Source organism: Lagopus leucura, unplaced genomic scaffold, assembly GCF_019238085.1.
Source record: "Lagopus leucura isolate 7727_CA_CO unplaced genomic scaffold, USGS_WTPT01 Super-Scaffold_1, whole genome shotgun sequence".
Taxonomy (NCBI): Eukaryota; Metazoa; Chordata; class Aves; order Galliformes; family Phasianidae; genus Lagopus; species Lagopus leucura.
Window position 1 is genome coordinate 40,767,039 of NW_024962250.1, and position 21,027 is coordinate 40,788,065.

The following is a 21,027-nucleotide window of genomic DNA, read 5'->3' on the forward strand; positions in this document are numbered from 1 at the left end:
GGAGGTGCTGCAGCCCCCTGCTCATCTTTGTGGCTCCTCTGGACCCTCTCCAACAGCCCCCTGCCTTTCCTGTACTGGGGGCTCCAGACCTGCACACAGCACTGCAGATGGAGCCTCACAAGAGCAGAGCAGAGGGGGACAATCACCTCCTGTCCCTGCTGCCACCCCTCTGCTGATGGCCCCATAGCTGTGAGCAGTGCCATGCCCTCAGGGTGAAGGATTTCCCTCTGACACCCAACCCAAAGCACGAAGCCGTTTCCCCTGCGTGTAAGAAGGAGCCTTCCTCCTTTACCTCCACTCACAGCCAGGAGTCCAGCACAGCACGATCCCTTCAGCAACACCCCAGTTCGGTGCCCTCAGCACCGCCACCCCCGGACTGACCTTGCGCAGGGCGGGCACGAACAGCCCCCGCCATTTCGGGCCGTTCTCCTCACCGAAGAACTCGTAGGGCTGCGGCGGCGGTTGCATGGCTGCTGCCTGTTTTCCGCATCGGGACAACCCGCCCAGTCGCTCCCCGGACCGAGGAGGGAGCGCTGAGGGGAAGGAGAAGCCGCCGCCGCCGCCCGTCAGAGCCGGGCCGGGCAGCGCTAGGCTCGCCCCCCCGCCCGGGCGGCCATCACATCCGGCGCGGTAGAGGGCCGGGCTCCGTGCCGCTCGCCGGGCGCTGACGGGGCGGCGGCTGAGGCGCCGTCGGCCCCGCTCCTTGCGGCCCGCTACCGCCGCCGCCCTCAGCGCGCATGCGCCGCCTTCGGCAAGCCGCCCTCTGCCCTACCGCTATAGCGCCACCTGCCGGCCGCGTCGCGCTCAGCACTACGGGGGGCGGCGCCGCTCGGGGCATCGTGCCGAGGTCCGGGGGTCGCAGCGCGGCGCCGCCCCCCCGGCAGCCCCTTCAGCTGCCCCTCCTTGCATTCCCTTATTCCTTCCCTCTTTACAGGAAGGCTGTGGATGCCCCGTCCATCCCTGGAGGTGTTGAAGGCCAGGTTGGATGGGGCCCTGGGCAGCCTGGGCTGCTATGAAACGTGGAGGTTGGAGGCGGGGGGTTGGAGCTTCATGATCCTTGAGGTCCCTTCCAACCCGGGCCGTTCTGTGATTCTGTGAAGCAGCCTTGCCCTGACGGAAGAATCAAGCAGAACGGCCGTCCTGGGAAAAACCAGCGGCGTGTTGCTCAGTAACCTGTCAACAGCAGCCTCGCCCTAGCTCCGGGCAGTTCCTTTCACCCCCCTAGAGAGCGCTGGTTTCAGTCCCCTCCGCCTCCCGAGCAGCCAAATTTTCCGAGCTCATTGCATTCACGGCTCGCACTTTACATAACCCCTTCTTAGGGTTTCTCTACAAAGGGATGCACTGCATCGGAACACACTGCCTGTCTGCGTGATGCTTTGTCGGGCACTGACAGCTCCTCCTGCCCCGTGCTGTTTGCTGGAAAGTTTCCAACAAAGTCTTTATTTCAGTGGGAAAACATTCATCAAACCCAAAGTGTGAGCAAGGAGAAAAGCATAACCCACAGTGCAGCTCCAAGCCCCCACCGCCTGTGTTCCTCCAGGTGGGACATCCCTGCCCCCAGGAAGCCCCAGTTGTTCCCCGACTGCTCCAAGGTGAGGCAGTGGTGGCCCCAAAATCGATGCTACAACAGCACACAATGCAGTGAAATGAAGGAACTCAGTTTCTCCCAGGGCAGCCATCCAGTGAGCCACAGCGTGGGGCACTCAGCATTTCATCATTTGGGTTGTGCCAGGAGGTGGACTCCATGAACCCGATGGAATCCTAGAATGGCCTGGGTTGCACAGGAGCACAGTGCTCATCCAGCTCCAACCCCCTGCTGTGTGCAGGTCACCAACCAGCAGCCCAGGCTGCCCAGAGCCACATCCAGCCTGGCCTTGAATGCCTGCAGGGATGGGGCATCCACAGCCTCCTTGGGCAACCTGTGCCAGTGCCTCACCACCCTCTGACTCCAAAACTTCCCTCTAAAATGGGTTGCTTCCAACTTGGGACTGTCTATGATGAGAGACATTACAGCATTTTTTGGAAAAATACACTCTTTTAATCACAACAGAGAAAGGCAAGCTGATTGAGCCACCCAAGTGAACTGGACCTTTTAAAAATACATACATTCATACATCTTCCTACTTCGTGGGCAATACATGAGTGACGTTACGAAAGGTTTATAGCAAGCTTTAAAAACACAAATATTCTGCTGGCTTCAGTTAAATGCTACCATCTCCTGAGAGCAAAAAGCACAGCAGGGCGCACTTTAAATGCACTGACTCACTGTGGTGTATGTGTGCTACACACGGTAGTGTTCTTGGTCTGTTAATACATGTCAGGGCCACACCTCGTGTGGGAGGAAGTCACTTTTGCAATCTTTCTGTAGTATTTACTGTTGACTGGCAACACTTCTGGAGGGGAGCAGACATACGGCTGTTCCGTTGTGAGATACCACTGTACAACATTACAGCACCTGGGACATGTGAACCTTCATCGAGTATTGCTGTGGGCAGGAATACAGGTGAGAGCTTTTCACAGTCACAGAACGGCCTGGGTTGGAAGGGACCTCAAGGATCACGAAGCTCCAACCCCCCTGTGCCATGCAGGGCCACCAACCTCCACATTTCACAGCAGCCCAGGCTGCCCAGGGCCCCATCCAACCTGGCCTTCAACACCTCCAGGGATGGACGGGGCATCACAGCCTCTCTGGGCAGCTGTTCCAGCACCTCACTGCTCTCACAGCACACAACTTTACTTCAAAAGGCTCCTTATTTGCATACCTGACCTTCTTCATGCATGGCAGAGAACTACAGAAAGCAACCTTTAAAAAAAAAAAAAGCACATGGCAAATTGCCTGGTAGCAAACTACCCACAATTATCTGTTACCCAACATCCTGTGAACATCTGCTTTAAGAATATTCTGAAGTGCTTTGCCCCTGAGGCCACGTATTTCCTTTTGCAGCAATGATGCAGAACGCGCTGAGATGCTCAGTTGACTCAGAACTCGTTTCACATCTAGCTGTATTTTACAGCATGTTCTCCACGTGGATTCTCTTCTGCGTGCACCTCTGATACAGCTTCAAACACCAGTAAGGGTGAGCTCCCCTCCTGCAGCCAGGAGGGCAATGGGAAACCTTCCTGACTCACCGCTGCTTGGGCTCCAAGGGAAGCAGCATGCAACATGACTCAGTTAAGACAGGTTTCTGTAGCTTCCCTCCCCGCACATTTGCTTTTACAAAGGCCATTTCCACTGGGTTGCTCAACATGCTGTACAAAGATAAGCTTCTTTTGTCCTACCAGTATTCAAAGGGTAAAAAACAAACGAGGAAAAAAAAAAACCCCAACAACTCAAACCACCAAAGAAGTTCCCCATTCATGACGGCTTCCGAGATCTAAGCCAAATGAAAAATGTCTGATTCTGTATACATTTTAATTTCAGCTCAATATTAAAATAGATAACATAAAGATGCAATTGGAGATTCACAGTCGAAATTGACTTGGGTTTGGTAATCTCTTGCCAGGCTTATTTCTCTCTGAAATGCTCTAAATTTAAGTACATAGCTCTGAATTCAGCTATTAAGTACATAGCTATATTCAGCTACTTTCAGTCTCCATTAAAACCTTGAATTCTGTATCTGCAGAAGAATCCTTAGGCAGGGTTTATCCTTCCATCTCCATTATTTTAACATCAGTTAGGGGTCTGATGACTCCAAGCCAATTTAAAGTGACAGAGAGACAGTGCACAGAACCACCCGGTGCCTGGGGTTCTTCAGAGGTGGGCAACCCAACCACAGAGGCTCCTCCTTTCCCACCTACTGTGGGCCTGGTGTGAGAACCTCACCCTGCACCGAGCACCAGCCCCTCCACAGCCTGCTCCAGCTGAGCCTGCAGCCAAGCCCTCACTGTGAGCGGCCCATTTGCTTGGCTCTTGCAGATGGCAGCACCATAGCAGGTCTTGCCCGGCACCAAACATCCTCTACTCGGGAAGCCGACAAGCTGTGGGCTGGCAAACATTTCAAGTGCTGTTTTTGCACTGCACATCTTGTACCAGCAACACGCTGCCTGTTTTATCTTCATCAGGAAAGGCTGCAGAGTTCAGACAAGCCGCTACACATACAAGAGGGGTAAAACAACCCTGCACCTGGCAATCATTCACAATTCAAATCTTTGCTTCACTTCATCAGCGATCATTTCTGCAATGGCAAGGGAGGAGGTGGCAGCAGGAGAAGGGGCGTTTCTGACATGAAGAATTCTGCTTCCAATATCTCCGGTGCCACCATCAAATACAAAGTCATCCACCAAATTCCCATCGCTGTCCAACGCTTGTGCTCTCACTCCTGATGGACCCCTGCAAAACAAAGGAGGAGCACAACGTCAGAGTGAAAGTGTTGTAACCGTCCAGTCAGCTTCACTGAAACATGATAAAGGCTAGAGGTATTATCAGCAGCCCCTCTTAGAAAATGGAGAAGATCCAGAAATTAGTTGCAACATTCACAAACCACAGGAACAAAGGAAAAGGTAAGACACTGGTGTGCTCCATTCGAAATCAAAAAGAGGGGCCTTATCTGAAGTTAAGATTTTTAAGTTACACACTTTTATCCAAGCTTTGACACGTTCTCTCAGAATGTAAATACAACTCTGATCAATTTCTTCACATAGGTATTTTCAGGGTTCGTCCTTGGAGACGCTCAAGGTCAGGCTGGATGGGACTCTGAGCACCTCATGGGAAGAAATGTGACATAACAGCTCACTGCAGATTAATTCTATAGAAGTTTACATCTCATCAGAGTCTCTGTGCCCCTCTGGTGGCAAAACCAAAGATTTTACACAATTGATTATGAGTCAGTCTAGGAAATGTGCTCCCATTCAACAGGCACTAGCTTGCTTGTCCCCTTCTGCCACTCTGTGACACCCCACTGAGTGTTACCACCTGGGCTGGTTACTAGAAAAACCATAAATGCAATTTGGAGCTAAAGAAACAAGAATCAAGAGTTCTCTTTTACTAGAAAATAACCCCCAAGGTGGAGATCTGTGCTATCTGTAACAAACCCAACAAGAACGTTCCTGCTGGGTCAGACCATTGGCCCACCTACCCTAACAGCTTGCCTTCCACCTCAGTCAAAGCCAATACAGGAACAGAACAAGCCCAGAAGACTCATTCCAACTGTTTGCTCACCAACCATTTGCAGCGTGGGACTTTACCTCTCCTCCTCAGTCCTGAACAGCAAGTTTGTCCTCTGCAAACAAAGCTGCAGAGATCATTCCATTTTTCCATTCTGTCTAGCTTTAAGTCTCCAAAGCAATAGTGTAAACACCACAACATTTAAGGAATTACGTTTCATAAGCTACTAATTCTTCCTATAAGGAAGCGATTCCCTCCGGGGTGTTAGAAAATTTGCCCTTCTCCATTTCAAATTAGTCCTGAAGGCTGAGAACGTTGGAGTTTTCTCAAGTCCAAAAATCAACTGTGTTCCAATGATGAAGATGCCTGGGGAAAAAGCAACGAGAGCAGCTGCTGTGCTGCTGGGGGAGCACAGGGCACTTGGACACCCTGAGAGGCAGAGCAGGAGGTGCCTCAGTGTGATCAGGACAGAAGAAGGGCAGGTAGCCAGGCAGAGGATTTTCTCTATTGTTCCTCATTGTGAAGTCACCCTCCCTTCTCAAACATGCAATCAAGCCCTCTCTTTTCAAAAGAGAATCCTTTGTTTTGAGATGGCAAGCCTCATCAAGCATGACTTTCATGCCAGCGGTACACTGCCTGAGTTCAGTAACTCCTTTTCACCATGCTCCAGCTCTTTCTTACACTGCATTTTCTCCCTGCAAATATTTAGACAGTTAAAATCATCCCCAAGTATTCTAAACGCCTCACATTTCCTGACAAGTCTCTTCATTTCCTTATCATTTCTACACTCCTTTGAATCCCTTGTTCTCCCTCCTCGCATTACGAAGCTGAATACAATTTTATTGACGCATTCAAACCAAGTCAGTATTTGCTTCTATCTGAAGACACTGTACTTTTAAGCACACATGTAGCAACATCACTGTCCTCCTCCTTGTACAAAACAGAGATGCAAGCACTTCTTAGAATCTCTGCCAGCTCTAGTTCTTTTCCAGCACTACACCCTTCCATTTTTCCATTAAACAGCTATGTTTTAAGCCATATGTTCAGGGTCAATTAGCAGCCTTCTAAATACAAGGAGTTATGCTACATCTCTCCCTTTAGCAGCATCAGTAACAGCTCTCAGGCTTTCCCATCCACTAGCCATTCACTGATTAATTTCACTAGCCTTTACTCTCTTTGTGGATTGAAATTCTGAAGACTTGTTTTCTTTTTGGTCTCTTCTGTGAATTTCAGCCATTGGAGACCAAACAAAGTAAAACAAACATTCCTCAGACACCTTCTTGTGGAAAGCAGCAGTATCTGTTTATGATTCCGCGGTGCATTTTGGTGGAAGAAAGCAGTGAGCTGCATTTGTTGCTGTCCAAAAAAGAAACAAAAAGAAAAGAAGAGGTTTAGGAAACCAGTGGGTGTTACTGACAAGCAGTGTTTTCTTTACCTGAGTACGTCATTGACGGTGACCTCTGGGATGAACTTCTGAAGTTCCTTCACCTGTGCACTAAGGAAACACGCTCTGTACATCTCATTCAGTCCATACGATAAGTTTCTCAGTACGAGTTTCCATAAGCCACTGTAGAGGAAAAGAAAACAACTGTGGGAGAAACAAAGCTTCCACGATAAGCACAGCCACGTCCAACTAAAGCTGCCTAAGAAGGAAGCAAATCCAACTGCCTGGTGGAATTTCCCCTTCCCAACATCAGTGATCTGACAGATGCTTTCTATTTGGAAAATAGATTCATGTTCTTCCTGCTTCAACAAACCTTGAATACAAAGCTGCAGTGCTGCAGACTCTGAGCTGAGTCTTTCCTATGTCCAGCATTTTCCTCTGGTCCAATCAAACAACAAAAGGCTGCAAATCCCCATAGCAAGAGAGGACAGCCTTACTGCTTGGGCCTTTAGTCCACAGTCGTTCTGAAAACTGCCATACTCCTAACAGCCTCAGCTTTCAGTCAAGAAATCTCACTGTGTCTTTGCAACAGCCTTATTTGCTAGCTTTGCTCTCCTCAAACCTTCCAACACAAAAATCTATAGACATCAACCAAGATGCTTTCAGCTTTTTCCCTTTAATAAATTGCATAAAGTTGAGCTTCTTGACAGAAAGCTGTTCTGCAGTTCCCCAACCTGTTCTGCAGCCTCTCTCTGGATCCAACCCAGAATTTCCACATCATTTTCCCAGTTTCATTCCTAAAATTAAGCACTCAGTAAAGGTCTGTCAACCCCTCACGGCAAAGCAAGATTTCTCTTAACTTCTAAAGATACTCTGTTCATTTATGCTTGAATTTTTAGCAGTGATTCCTAGCTCCTCTGATATGCTGCTTCCCAGTCTGCCTTATCATAGAATCACAGACTCCTAGAACAGCCTGGGTTGCATAGGAGCACAGTGCTCATCCAGCTCCAACCCCCTGCTGTGTGCAGGTCACCAACCAGCAGCCCAGGCTGCCCAGAGCCACATCCAGCCTGGCCTTGAATGCCTGCAGGGATGGGGCATCCACAGCCTCCTTGGGCAACCTGTGCCAGTGCCTCACCACCCTCTGGCTGAAGGAGGGAGCCTTTGTGGCTGCTAACACATCTCCTTGCCCTTGGGTGCATTTCAGTTCATACTGATGATCTGACAAAGTTTAACATGACAATTCAGGCCAATGTGTATTCTCTCTTCCAAGCAGAGATTTAATGCCACTGTCTAGCTTGATTAAAATACTGCACTCCATTGAACCAAAAGCAGCCCTGGAAGCCCATTGGGAGGAATAGGGCTCACCAGCACCTTCCCATGAACGGCCACATCCTCACACTTGCAGACACATGCCTCAGCAGTTTAAAAACTTCAAATATTAGATTACATCAAGTCAAATCTCTTTGAGAAATCCACTCGTATCAGCACATCTACCTTTAAAAACTCTACAAACTTGGCAGGGCTTTTGACAAGAGTGAGCTTCCACGGAACGACAAGCTGACATTTAATTAAGTGCACTCAGCAGACTAAAAGACAAGATATTACCTGTACAGCACAGCATCTAAGAAGTCTGTAGCACTGAAGTCAAACTGCTTGTAGCCCTCTCTCTTAAAGGCCAGCACTGCATTCGGACCGAGCCAAACACTGCCATCCATTCTTGGTGTGAAATGAAACCCCAGGAAAGGGAAGCGAGGGTTGGGAACCTAAAGGAGGACACAACATTTACTGCAGCTATTCCAACCCAGATGAGTGGAACAGCTCCAAGCCAGCCAAGCCAACACACTGCTCCCAGAAGCATGGGAAATATCTACGAGGAGGACAATGCAGTTTATTGCGTGAGAGAGTTACTAAAACAAACCAAAACACAGCAGAGTGGTGTCCTCCCAGTAAAAGGAAATAATTCATTTGAAATGAAACATGAAAATGAATTCAATTGGCCACTTTATTTCCAATCACCACAGTAAAATTCAATAATTCAAATAAGCTATTATTTTTCTGCTTGTTAATTGTACAGTTCCAGCAGGCAGCTAATTGAAAATGCCAGAGAGAAGGGCTAAGTGAGACTGCATCTCAGGGAAGGCAAAATGATCAGCAGAAAAGAAAGTACACGTTTGCTCAAGGTATAAATCAACCCACAACAAAACTAATGGCACACAAATGCTATTCACCTATAGTAATTACACTGCAATAAAATAAAACGAGGAAAATCTCCCCATTCCTGTATAGCTTGCAACAGCACACAATTAGCAAGCCTGATTAATAGTAATAATAAGTAATAGTAATTTATCTCCAGATTCTTTCTCTTGTCTATCAAAGGAACACAGTGCAATTGTGTACAAAGGCTGTACCAGACATAAGCTGCCTACATACAGCAAGTATAAAACAAGCACAACTCTTCTGGGCTGGTGCTTCAGCATCTTTAGCTGTTTCGAAAAGGTGCCCACAGAGGTGAGCAGCTTACAGTCTGAAAATAAGCAAGCATTGGGTATATCAAAACATACCAAAAATGAGGACTGAAAAATCACTTCAGTGTATGTTCCTTTCGTATATTCAGAGCTCTGCTTTTTCTGTTAGAAACACACTTTAAAAGGTTTCTAAGCTTAGTACAACCATGGCACAGATGACATCTGTTGCTGGTAATGTGACAGTAAGAATTAAGCAGTTTTCTAGTCTTATTATCATGTTTGGCAGTAACAGAAGGCTACAAGCTACCACACAGCTATGGCACAAAGCTGGAAGGTACTCTCCTACGCCAGCCAGTTCCTCCCTCCCATCCCAAGGCACAATCCTGCATCACTTCCAGGTGACCAGAGGTCAGACAGGCAGCTATAATAGATTGTAAAGCTTGTCCTTTTCCTGCCACATCTATTTTTTTTCTACCTGTTCCTTAAGAATCATCAAAAACAAGTCGTCCTGGCAGAAATCAAACGATTCTAATTTCACACTGCACATCATTTCAGCCCAACAGAAACAACAGTGTAATTCTGCCCTCACGTCTGTGCCTTTAGCAGTTCCTACAACACACCATGAAACACATACAAGAGAGTACATACCGGGTAAATGTTTCCTTTCACCATGTAGCACTTCTCTGGTTTTAGCACCAAATAATCTCCACGGAAGGGTACAACCCGAGGCTCAGGGCTGCAACCACTGATTTCAGACAGGCGGTCTGAGTAAAGCCCTGCACAGGTCACTATGTGCCCACAGCAGATTTCCTCACCCTGGAGGGGGATTAAAAAGAAAAGAAAAGAAAAGAAAAGAAAGGTAAAAGCAAGACCAACCTCAATTAAAAATACAACATATCTACCAGGAGGAGACCCATCGCCCTACAGCCTTGGAAAATCCAGTCACAATCAGAAAGGAAACCAACCATATAAAACCAGATACAAAAACCAGCAGCACTAACTTCAAACACTATCTGCAGTGGGGTAGGGGATGTTTTTTGTGCACGTGTTGTTTGCCTTATTTTTTCTGCTCTGTCTCCAAGGAAAAGTCCAGGTATTCTCCCTTGAAGACAAAAAGGTTACAAGCACATTTCCTGTGCAGCATGAACTGACCCACAGGAACGACCTCAGCATATGGACCTGCTGTCCTGAATGCCCTTGTGGTCTTCTGATAATAAAACGATTACAAATGCCTCCTTATCTTTTTTCATAGATGCTGCAGATTGAGAACAAACACGAGAATACATTTCTCTCCAAATGAGTAACTAATAAAGGGAGTCCATGGGAACAACAAACGAAGGTGCAAATAAGGAAGATAAGGAGCACACACCATCAGGCAGCAGAAAGTTATACTTTCATTTTTATTCCCAGCACACAGTAAACTCTGGGCATACTCACATGCTTTGCTACCAGCTGGCTGCAGTTGTTTTGTAACAGCAGCCCTGGATGGTAGTGCACATGATGCAGAACAGCAGCTTTTTGTCTTTTAGGAGGTTGATTAACACACTAGGGCTCAACAAATATTCTTAAGGAAAGGAGAAATAGCTTCCTATGAAGACAATAAATCTTAAGTTTAGTTCTTACCTTAGAGCTCCTAACAATGACTGGGTACTTCAGGCCTGTAACAGAATTAGATAGAAGTGTAAGTAGCCTTAAAATGGAGCCCTGTGGAACCCCTCTACTGGCTGTCAGCCAGCCTGATGTAACCCCATTTGGTATGGCATTTTGAGATCCACTCATCAGCCAACTGCTCAGCCACTGCATTCTGTTTTTGCCTACCTGTATGCTGGACACTTTGTCTAGAAGACACTGTGAGAAACAGCATCAAAAGCTTTGCTAAAATCCAAAAACGTCCTATCAAATGGCTTCCCTTGCTCAACCAGGTGTGCCAACCTTGTCATAACAGGAGATTAAATCCATGAACAGGACTTTCCCCTTGTGATCTCATGTTGGTTGTGACCAACGACTACATTGTCTTCCAAGTGTTGTTAATAACTCCCAGAATAATCTTCATAATTCCACCAGGCACTGAAGTGAGGCTGACAGGTCTGTAATTACCAGGGTCTTCCCCTGGCAGACTACAGAAAAGCCACTCCTGGACGTATGGTTGGACATAATTACATTTATAAACTGCTGTTTTTCTACCCTTCCACAATCTGCACTCTGTGCATCACTCCAGATCCAACCCACCCTCTAGGATAAAGAAAGAGCACTGTCACAAGCACACAAATGCAATATTCAACTAAATCACATTCTAACAGGAGAGAACAACCTATTTCCCATTTATTATACTGTCATTTTCACACACTAAGTATTTCAACTGAAGGCTGACCTGCCTGGGAAAAACAGTGAGCTTGCTGAACACTCTCACTAACACCATTATGCCTTTTGTCTAAACACATCACAGACAGAAAGGCTAGGAAACGTGATTTCAATTGACACAAACATGTTTTGAACAAAATCTCTTTCAGGACTATAGCAAAAAGAAGGCAAAAACTGCCTTACCATCTTCATTTCCTGAAGAACTTTCTTTAGCCATCTCCATGTCTGTAACTTCAAAATCAGTCAAGATTGTTCCACCTGCTTCCTGGAAGTCTTCAGCATAGGACTGAGCCACTTGTCTGTAATCCACAATGCCAGTATATGGAGAATCAAGGGCCATCAGACCCTGAAATGGTATTCAGATACACACACACACACACAAAAAAACCCACCAGTGAAAGTTGTATGCACACTTTGGTCTTTGATACAGATATATTTGATATATTTCCTCTGGAATAACGCACACTGCCACTGAGAATGGAGTTCTGCTGCCTCCCCATCCCTGGCTGCTTGTCCCTCACCTCTCCACATGCCAGCTCCAGTAGCAGTGTCTGCGTTTACTGACAACTAATAAGGTGAAAACCAATTACAGTGGGTTAAATAACTGTGAAACCACAGCATGAACAACTATTCCTGACATAATTCTGACTCAAGTGCAATGTATTGCAAGACCATTCAAGCCCCCTATGTTTAGGAGGAAGGGATTCAGTTCAGGAAGCCAAAGCAAGCGGAGGAAGGCTGAATCCAGTCATCTGCACAAGTCAGTGCTCAGCTGAGTCTTGAACACAAAGCAAAGAAAGTTTTAAGGAGTGGATACAAAATGTATGAAAAAGATGAGAAAGATTTCCTTCCACCAATGTTTTGTATGTACCTGCAACCACTCAAAAGCAGTGAGTCACACATCTACAGCAAGACCAAGCTGCCAGCTGAAACTGTAGAGGGAGTTTACATCCACATTCCTTTCCATCAACAACAAACCAAACAGTAACAACTCTGTAACCCACAAACTGCTCACATTTCTACTGCTGTCAAAATAAACAAGCTGAAAGGTGCCACAACATGGGTATGAAACAACGCCATCAAAATTGCCTTGATACCAATCTGTATTTGCAGATGAAAAGACAAACTCATCGCTGCACTATCAAATTTGACACAAGCTATGTAATTTTAGTGGGAAGGTACAGAACTGTCTTAGCATAAGCTCAAATGCAGCAGTTCTGGACAAGGGAAAGTCTGCCAATCAACCACAAAAACACACAGGCAGGCTCCTGCAAGTAGAAGAGCAAACAATTTTTTAAAATCAGGGAGAAATTATGGTGGCTTTCTTTTCCTTTCTTTTTTTCTTCCCTGAGCACATACATATGTGAGAGAAAACACCTCTGTGTAAAGCTGAGCAAAGGCTGAAGTTCAAATAGCTTGTAGACCTATTTGCTTATAGATTCAGTCCTACAGAGGGGCTGTGGAGTCCCTCTAGAGTCACTTTGACTGAAATAATTCTGATTTCTTTGATAGGTTGATGTTAATTACCCACTCCTCAGTTTGTGAATGCTGGCTCTCGTGACACAGCCAGCATTTCACCAGCAATTAGTGCAGCAGCAGCAGCTCTTAATGACCGCAGCACACAGAGAACGGATGAACAGTGAGCAGAAGAAAACCTGGGTAAAAATATCCATCAACACAAAAGATTCTGTAGGATCACCTTATAATGTGATAGACCTGGTCTGAATTCCGTGTAATGAATCATACATGTGAAGAACTGGCCTTAGTTAAGAAGTCCCAGAAATGAATGGAGCTGTACTTTTGTGTTGGCAGTTACATTTCTTCCAGGCTTTCAGGGTCTTCGGAGCTTAACATGCATGCAAATTCCCTCAAGGTAGAAACATACTTACCTTAAATTCAAAAATATCATCACCTGAAAAGCTGAGATCTTGCATGACAGCTAAATGTAAGAAAATCCCTTACCCTGCAGAAGGGTTCTTTTGCCTGTATTTCTTTTGTTCCAATCAACTTCAGACCTCGGACGTTGTTCTGGAGCCCTCTCTCATACAGAGCTTTGAGTCTTGGGATTTCATCTTGTTCAACAGCTACAATTAGCTACAGAAAAGATAACAAAGCACACTAGTGAGCAAAATACACAAAGCCCGTTCAGGCTTGGCATCAATCCCAAGCTAAGAGCAAGCAATAGTGAGAGCAAACATTGAATTAGAATGGAAAGGGGAAAAAAATACCTTGCACCACTACTGGCACAAGTTGGTAAATACCATCCACCACTGAGAAAGCACAATACAGTAAAGACAGTGAAAAACAAACGTTAATGTATCGTTTCAATGACCATCCATGGAAAATATTTGCTAAAAGTATTATGGGATCACAAATCTGAAAGAAGAGACGATGATTTTAAGGAGCCACTGGGATGCCTCCAAGGAGACCACACTGACCTTAATGCAAGAGGCACAAATCTCAAAACTGTTTTGGTATCAGAGTAAAGGATGGGCTCTGATACCACATCTAAACTGAAGTGCAGCAGCCTCCCTTCATTCCAGCATGCAGTTGGATCATTACTGCAAGAGATTTATCCAGGCTGTCTGCACCAAGGACTCTAGAAGCTAGCTTGCACAGGCAACACTACTTGCAGCCCCAGCTCAGCTCTGGGAACACTGGTACCTTTGCACTATAGGGCACAAAGTTGTCCGAGCCTGGGGTTGCTTTGTTTTAAAATCAGCTATAAACATTCATAATCTTCCCTGGAATACATATTGCTGAGGAAGGTGATGCACAAAGACACACAGTGTCAGCAAAGGACCAAGAACACTGGTAGGACAGTGCTAGCCCTTCCAAAGCACCACAACCTCCCAGCTGGTTCCCAGTTCTGAGCTGGGAGCTGGCTCCTAACTGCGGGTGTAAGGGCTGCACAAAGCCACACTGCCACCTTGTGACCAGTGTCACAGCTCAGGCTGCACAGCTCTGTGCACACAAACGGATCCACCTGCACTGCACATCGCAGGTACCTCTGCTCTGCGTCCCCATCTCTGGAAGAGATCTGCACCCAGTTCGCAGCTGGTGCTGAGGAAAAGCCACTGGGCTAGCGGCCATCACATCAGCCACCATCTGCATTTTTAAGGGAAAGGCCTTTGTTACCCAAGATATTTCTGAGTGACCTGAAAAGGGGAAACCAGGTAAGTGAGGTAAGTCAGGTGACAGCTCAAAGCAGCTCCAGGTGATTTTGATACTTCGTGGAGGTGATGCTGAAGAACTACAGAGGGACATTCTGAGGCGAGCAAGAAGTGAGCAAAATGGCTGATGAAATTCAGCACAGGTGAAGTGTGAAATGATGTCCACAGAACAAAAAGTTTTGGCCTCTTACACAAAATGATGGGCGTCAGGTTCCAAGTTACTGCTCAGGACCAAGATCTTAAGAGTTATCGCAGGCAGTCCTATGAAAACATCAGCTCCATGTCTTGTGACAGTAAAAATGTCCCAAATTGTAAATTGGGAACTATTAGGAAAGGGGTACAAAGCAATAGTGGAGAACTGTAATATTTCAGTGCAAAAATCCAGAGTCTGACCACATCCTGAATGCTGGAGCTCATCTTGTACCAAAGATGCATTAAACTACAAATGGTTCACAGAAAACAAGATGTGAGTAACAAAAGGCACGAAACAGCTTCTCTCACAGTAGTGACTAAGCAGGCTAAGAGTCACCAGCTGCAAGAGCTGATTTATGAGGAGCAGGAAATACAAAATGATGCATGACTGGGAAAATGTCAGCACAGACTGATTGTTCAGCATGTCTTCCAATTAAAGGGCCAACAGGCATCAGATGAAGCTAGCAGGAGCTGGTTTCAAAACCAAAAGGGGTAGCTGGGCACGGGCTCACGCAATGAGTTGCTGATCTGTGAAACTGATTTTAATTGAAAAATGCTTGGACAAGAAATCCATTGAATTACCACAGACAAGCCAGATAAGGCTCAGAGTACAACTGTGAACCTGAACTGAAAGCACGTGGAATCTGGAAGAATTAGTAGATTTGCTTGTCTAGTTCTCATTCCTTCCTCGGTCTTTGGCTGTAGACACTTCCAGACACAGGTTGCATACATCCTGATCTGAACCAGTATAGCCACAATTCTGTTCCCAGCACTTTGAGATGTATTACCTGGATGTAACATGACATACATGCATGTAGCTGGGTCACATCTGAAGCTGTATTCAAGTCAGTGAGTCTTCTCAGAGCTTGTTATGCCAAGATGCATACTGAGAGCCTTTGTGTTCCTTGGAATTAATGGCTCTGCATGGGTGCCTGCCATGGCACTTTGCTTCCACTGTTACCTGGGCTGATTCAGCTCAGCTCCCAGATAAGGAGAATAATTGCTTAGGGTCAGTGAAGGAACTGATTTGGGTAGCTGAGAAAAAGAAAATATGAAAGCACCTTTGTCTGGAAGGCTGTAAAAAGCATCTCTTGGGAGAAACCACCATAGCCAGGCATAGACAATACACTGTAATATATATTATACAGTTAGAGTTTGCAAAGTAGTTCCTATACCTTCCCACATTGTTTATATGGTATTCCCTTCTGGTCACAATACTCATAGCAGAGAGCTGCACCTTGTACACACAGCTTGGCTTTCAGGGATCCAGGAGTGTAGTATATGCCACTGTGAATCACACCGCTGTTATGTCCACTCTGGTGATGAGCTAAAGAGAAAGAAAAACGCACTGTTAAAATACACCATTGGAATCCCACGATTGATTATTTCACCCATTAGAAAAGTGTGCTATTGGAGGTCCTGCCCTAAAACAGTGTCATCGCAAGACGTGCTGATATAACATAACCACACAGCACACACAATTCCACCCTGGGTTTCAGAAGGTTAAAAAAAATACAGCCGTAGCAACACTTAGTTAATAACTAACTAACTTGAAATGTGCTGAATCAACATGAGGGGGCAGCAATTTTTTGCTCCAAGCGTTACAACAGCAGGCCAGATCATCCAAGCTCCTATGCTAAGTTTAATTAATTCATATTTTACAGTGAAATATATCCTTAAAGGCCTCACTTAACATAAAGTCAGTGCGACAGTCAATTGTTTGGGGCATGTTGGGTCCAGAAGGCTTTTCAAGGTCTTGTGAACTGCATCAGCTTGCTCTTTAACTTCTTCAGTTTACTCAGTTACTTTGCAACCAGGTCACACGGAGTTGAAAAACATCAATACCATTTTTACGGAAGGAATTGGGCACGTTTTCTCTCTTAAGGTATAGAGTCATGGAGTTGGAAGGGACCACTAAAGGCCACCTGGTGCAGCTCCCCTGCAGCCTGCCCTCTTCTTTGGGGATTGCTCAGCAGCACTGAAATTACAGGGCTCCGGCTTTCTTATCTCAAAGCCAGGCCAGATGTCCACATGCCTCGACATTTCCTGCATCCTTAAGCACGCTGGAAATAAACCCCCCAGCGTCTGAGGCAGCGATGGGAGCCGTGCCGCTTCAGTGCTGGCCGTACACAGAGAGCACCCTGAGGAGTAACTGCAGGAACCGCAGATCCAGCCAGGCGGAAGGGAACCTTAAAGGCCATCCAGGCCCCGCCGGCCGTACCTACTTGCCGCTCCTTCTCCAGCACGACGAAGCTGAGCGCGGGGTGCCTCAGGACGAGCTGCCGGGCGGCGGCCAGCCCCACGATTCCCGCACCGACCACCGCTACGTCGAACGTGCTGCAAAAACAAGGGGCACGGGTGTCAGCGCGGTCAACGCGAGGCGGAGCCGGGCCGTCCCCGAGATCCCGTACCGCCCCGGCCCTCACGGAGCGCAGCGGCCGCGGCCTCACCTGCGCTGCCGGACCTGAGCCCTCCGCAGCGCCGCAGCCACACCACGGCCGCAACGCCGCCCGAGCAGCGCCGCCATCTTGTGGGCGGCCGCGGGCAGGGAGGGCGGCGGAGGGCCGCGCCGGGGGAAGGGCGCTGGGCTGGCGGGGCGGGCGCTGCGGGTGACGTTTCCCTTCGCCTTTCTTTCCCCTTGGATTTTCGAGATGCTGTTGGGAAAACTCGCGCAGCCGGCGCGCAGCTTGAGCGAACGGCTGTCGGCGGGCGGCTGCAGGCGGTTCTGGGGCTGGCTGAACGCCGTGTTCAACAAGTAAGGGGCTGGCGGCGGGGCGGGACGAGTCCTCCGGATCTCTGCTTCTGTCTTCGTTCCTCATCGGCCTAACGAACAGCCTGTGTCAGAGTGGATCCAAGGGTTCATGGAAACCCAGAACGGCCCGGGTTGGAAGGGACCTCAAGGATCACGAAGCTCCAACCCCCCTGTGCCATGCAGGGCCACCAACCTCCACATTTCATAGCAGCCCAGGCTGCCCAGGGCCCCATCCAACCTGGCCTTGAACACCTCCAGGGATGGACGGGGCATCACAGCCTCTCTGGGCAAAATAATAAGGGTTCCAACCACTGCATTTAGAGTGCTGTAATTCCTGAGGGAAGAGCGCTCATGAATGGCTTGTGTGTCACAGGTGTGAGAAGGGTTACTGCGAGCTGAGTCAAGCTGTGTTTGTATTCCTCCATTAACAAAGTGATATTAAAGGAACAAACGAACGACACACAACAAACCGTAATGCCAGACTGATTAAGAACCAGCCTGAGGCAGGGAGCTGCTTTACAGGAGTGTTGCACTCCGTGATCTCCGGAGGTCCCTTCCAACCCCTACAATTCTGTGATAATAAATCTGACACCTTATAAGAAACATAAATGCTCTGCCTGGCTTTGCAGGGTGGACTACGAGCGCATCCAGGCTGTTGGGCCCGACAGGGCAGCCTCAGAGTGGCTGCTGCGGTGTGGAGCACTGGTACGCTATAAAGGCTATGAGAAATGGCAGCAGGACTACAGCGGCCTCCCCACGGGGCCCTTAGGGAAATACAAGATAGAAGCAATCAACGCCACTGAGTCTTGCATCATGTACAGAGGATTTGACTACTTGGGTAAGGTCAAACAACATAGTTCTTGTATGTACCAATGTTAATAACTGTTAATAAATGTTAATACCTCGTTCCGTAGTAAGATGTAGAGAAATCTGGTTGGTTGGTTGGTTGGTTTCCTTAAAATTCTCCTACAGAGATTCAGCAGTTCTAAGGTTTTGCTGGAGGTGTGCTAGGAAGCAGGAAGAAAGATCTCAGCCTTTACTTGGAGCGGCAGTAGCACTAAGGAAGTGCACCAAAGATTGGCTGTTCAATTAACTTCATAGTTAAGAGGTTGGTTTAAAAGAAAAATAGTGTTTAAAATAGTGCCTTTCACCACCAACTGATGGTTTTGGTGGCTCTGAAGCCATAATACTGCTTGTCCTCCAAGAATTTATGATATCTTCAAAGTCAGTAAAAGAAAAAAAGCATGCATCCATTTCTTATAGAGCATAAAAAGATCTAAAAGCGTTTCAGTTTTCCTTTAGATAACAAAAACCAGAGTGGGGATTAGCACAGTACAGCATTCCTAATTCAGAATCATTCTTTTTCACTCAAACTTGCGGAGTTTTGTTTGTTACTTGCCTGTATCAGAGCTTTAAGGACATTACCTTAGGATGCCAAAAGGAGGTTGTTCATAATTTGAAGTCCCACAAGAGGGGACTTTGGAGATTCATTGTGCATGAGGTCCCTCTTGCATGTAGGAGTGTGCTTCTGTGTTACTACATTTGCAAGGGGGAATGGAACAGCCAATACTGCTTGTTGCTGGTACTCTGAAGCCAATGTTCCTTTTTGTCTTTTCAGATGGTCTTGAACACGTTACTGAAATCAAGCTGCAGAAGTGTATTTATATACAGGATGAGTGTCTGCAGAGGCTCAGCGACACTAAGAACCTACAAAAGAGCCTCCTGCAGCTGAAGATTATTTCCTGTGGGAATGTCACAGATAAAGGCATCATTGCACTTCACAAGCTGACGTACGTGAACTGCTGAGCTCTTCTGTACCAGCCCACAGTGCTGGGTTAGGTTGCTTGGGAACGCTGAAGTCTGACTGTTTTGTGGGCTGTTCAGATGTGTGGGGCCGTGGGAGGGCTGGGATTAAGGAACTGACCTGAATAAAACCTGGGAGGGTGGCACTGCCACTGCAGGAAATACTTCAAGTATGATTGAAAATAGTGTTGTGGATAGCTTTGAAACGACACGTGAATTAATATGTATGTGTTAATCAGCCTCTTCAGGTTGGTATCAGGTACTTAATGCAGCACTGAAGCTTGCAGCTGCAAAAGCCAGAATTGTCTGTGACAGCGTGTGAATCTCAAGGTTTTGCTTCTACCCTTGGAGCTGAGTGCAGCACATTCCCCCTTTCCACATGATGTTACTGCACAAATCAGAGCAGGACGTGCCCTTTGTCAACACACAACCTTTGCAAGAGCAATAGGAATGGTGTCAGCACACCAAGATGGTTTTGCTTGAGAATAAGAAACTACTGACAACCATGGCTTCTACTCATGACACCCCTCTGTGCTGCAGATGCTTTTCAGGGCAGGTTTTCATGGTGTCTTTTGTTCTCACCTTCCTGCATCCTACACTGCTTCCTGTCACTTGGTTACATTGTGCTCACTGTAGCCTTAGAGGTCTCAGGAGTTCTCTCTTGCAGTGTTCAGCCTGGGAAGAGGTATGGGTTGGATACAGCACCCTCCTATAGCTTGGAAGCACATCATGTGTGCTTTATTGATTAAATTTAAAGGAAGCTCAATGATGTTGAGTGGCCAGGACCTCTTTGTAAACTGTGTACAAGTACTGACTTTGTTATCAACTAAAAACTTCAAGCACTCCATTTGGAAAAAATCTTCTGTGAGAATCATTAACCTTTCAAATACTCGTAACAGCTGCAGTAGAATCATCCTTTGCCTGATATCTGAGCCAGCAGTTAAATAGTAGTTGCCGACTTTTCTTCTTATGTATTTATAGGAACCTTGAATATTTGTACCTGAGTGACCTTCCTGGAATAAGACAGAAAGAAACTACTGCTCGTGTCCTTCAGCAGGCACTGCCAAACCTAGAGCTGGAGCTGGATCTGGACTGAATGCAACGAGGGATATTTGATTTCATGCTCTTTATCACATGTTGTGTAAATTAAGTTGTGGATGCTGCTCTGTTTACAGGTATGGAAATAAACCCAGATCTCTCAATCCAGCCTTAGAAGTCATATGCAGTCTTTTAGCAAATTATGCAATTAAATTTAATTAAGCTTAAGGATTCTGTGTGTAGTAGTAGGCTTTATAGGAAGCCTTAATACGTCAATCAGAAGTTACGAACTACTGTACTGCACAGAAGTTCTTGTGTAGAATGTCAGTGAACAGAATGTCAGTATTGTGATGCAGCAGTGCTGTGCAGATTTATGAGACAGTGTTGATGCCATGTGAATCATAGAGTCACAGAATCCTAGGAGTTGGAATGACAGCCATGTACTTTGTCTGAAGGTGTCACCTAGTCAGTGAGTGACAGGAGCTCCTGGGCCTTTTTTCTGCTGTTCACTCTTTGATTGGCAGAGTCTTTCTTTGCTTCCATTGGACTGAGCTGCAGACAAGCAGTCTATCCTCATAAAATCTGAGCTGATGAACCGACTATCTGGATTTGTGGAGAGGTAGGCTCTCCACAATGAGCCCTGTACATTTTTGCCACACTCTCACATGGACTAAACCTTTGTACCCCTTTACTTGCAACCGTATCACTCAGTAAGAGAGTCATCCACCCTCAGGAAAGATACATCCTTTTTA

General features: G+C 46.7%; 3 protein-coding genes and 1 long non-coding RNA gene across 4 annotated transcripts in view; 1 reads left to right on the forward strand and 3 right to left on the reverse strand.

The window, feature by feature from the left end:
• SOS2 (SOS Ras/Rho guanine nucleotide exchange factor 2) overlaps positions 1 to 586 on the reverse strand; it is a 43,825-nt gene extending 43,239 nt beyond the window's left edge. The window contains exon 1 of the mRNA XM_042867124.1: positions 382 to 586. Coding sequence (XP_042723058.1) covers positions 382 to 468 — 87 coding nt within the window. The 5' untranslated portion in view covers positions 469 to 586. The remainder of the gene's footprint in view (positions 1 to 381) is intronic.
• Positions 587 to 3,395: 2,809 nt separating this feature from the next.
• L2HGDH (L-2-hydroxyglutarate dehydrogenase) lies at positions 3,396 to 17,211 on the reverse strand. The gene is made up of 10 exons (XM_042895335.1): positions 17,133 to 17,211; positions 16,904 to 17,019; positions 15,858 to 16,009; positions 13,280 to 13,411; positions 11,501 to 11,663; positions 10,580 to 10,614; positions 9,605 to 9,772; positions 8,097 to 8,254; positions 6,540 to 6,671; positions 3,396 to 4,330 (listed from the first exon to the last, which is right to left on the reverse strand). Exons 1-10 carry the CDS (start codon positions 17,207 to 17,209, stop codon positions 4,135 to 4,137), a joined length of 1,329 nt encoding a protein of 442 aa, XP_042751269.1. The 5' UTR covers positions 17,210 to 17,211; the 3' UTR covers positions 3,396 to 4,134.
• On the reverse strand, positions 15,203 to 15,850 carry LOC122194362. The gene is made up of 2 exons (XR_006177236.1): positions 15,744 to 15,850; positions 15,203 to 15,470 (listed from the first exon to the last, which is right to left on the reverse strand). It is a non-coding gene; the product is annotated as an uncharacterized LOC122194362 (long non-coding RNA).
• Positions 17,212 to 17,283: 72 nt separating the features above from the next.
• Positions 17,284 to 20,443, forward strand: DMAC2L (distal membrane arm assembly component 2 like). The gene is made up of 4 exons (XM_042895361.1): positions 17,284 to 17,437; positions 18,064 to 18,272; positions 19,053 to 19,224; positions 20,219 to 20,443. Exons 1-4 carry the CDS (start codon positions 17,334 to 17,336, stop codon positions 20,331 to 20,333), a joined length of 600 nt encoding a protein of 199 aa, XP_042751295.1. The 5' UTR covers positions 17,284 to 17,333; the 3' UTR covers positions 20,334 to 20,443.
• The last annotated feature ends 584 nt before the right edge of the window (positions 20,444 to 21,027 follow it).

Excerpts from the sequence above, each read along its gene's own strand:
- DMAC2L (XM_042895361.1), top strand. The coding sequence starts at position 17,334 with ATGCTGTTGGGAAAACTCGCGCAGCCGGCGCGCAGCTTGAGCGAACGG. Across the intron at positions 18,273-19,052 it reads CAGAGGATTTGACTACTTGG|ATGGTCTTGAACACGTTACT; the intron begins GTAAGGTCAAAC and ends TTGTCTTTTCAG. Across the intron at positions 19,225-20,218 it reads ATTGCACTTCACAAGCTGAC|GAACCTTGAATATTTGTACC; the intron begins GTACGTGAACTG and ends ATGTATTTATAG.
- L2HGDH (XM_042895335.1), bottom strand. The coding sequence starts at position 17,209 with ATGGCGGCGCTGCTCGGGCGGCGTTGCGGCCGTGGTGTGGCTGCGGCG. Across the intron at positions 17,020-17,132 it reads GCTCAGGTCCGGCAGCGCAG|CACGTTCGACGTAGCGGTGG; the intron begins GTGAGGCCGCGG and ends TTGTTTTTGCAG. Across the intron at positions 4,331-6,539 it reads ACCGTCAATGACGTACTCAG|GGGTCCATCAGGAGTGAGAG; the intron begins GTAAAGAAAACA and ends TTTGTTTTGCAG.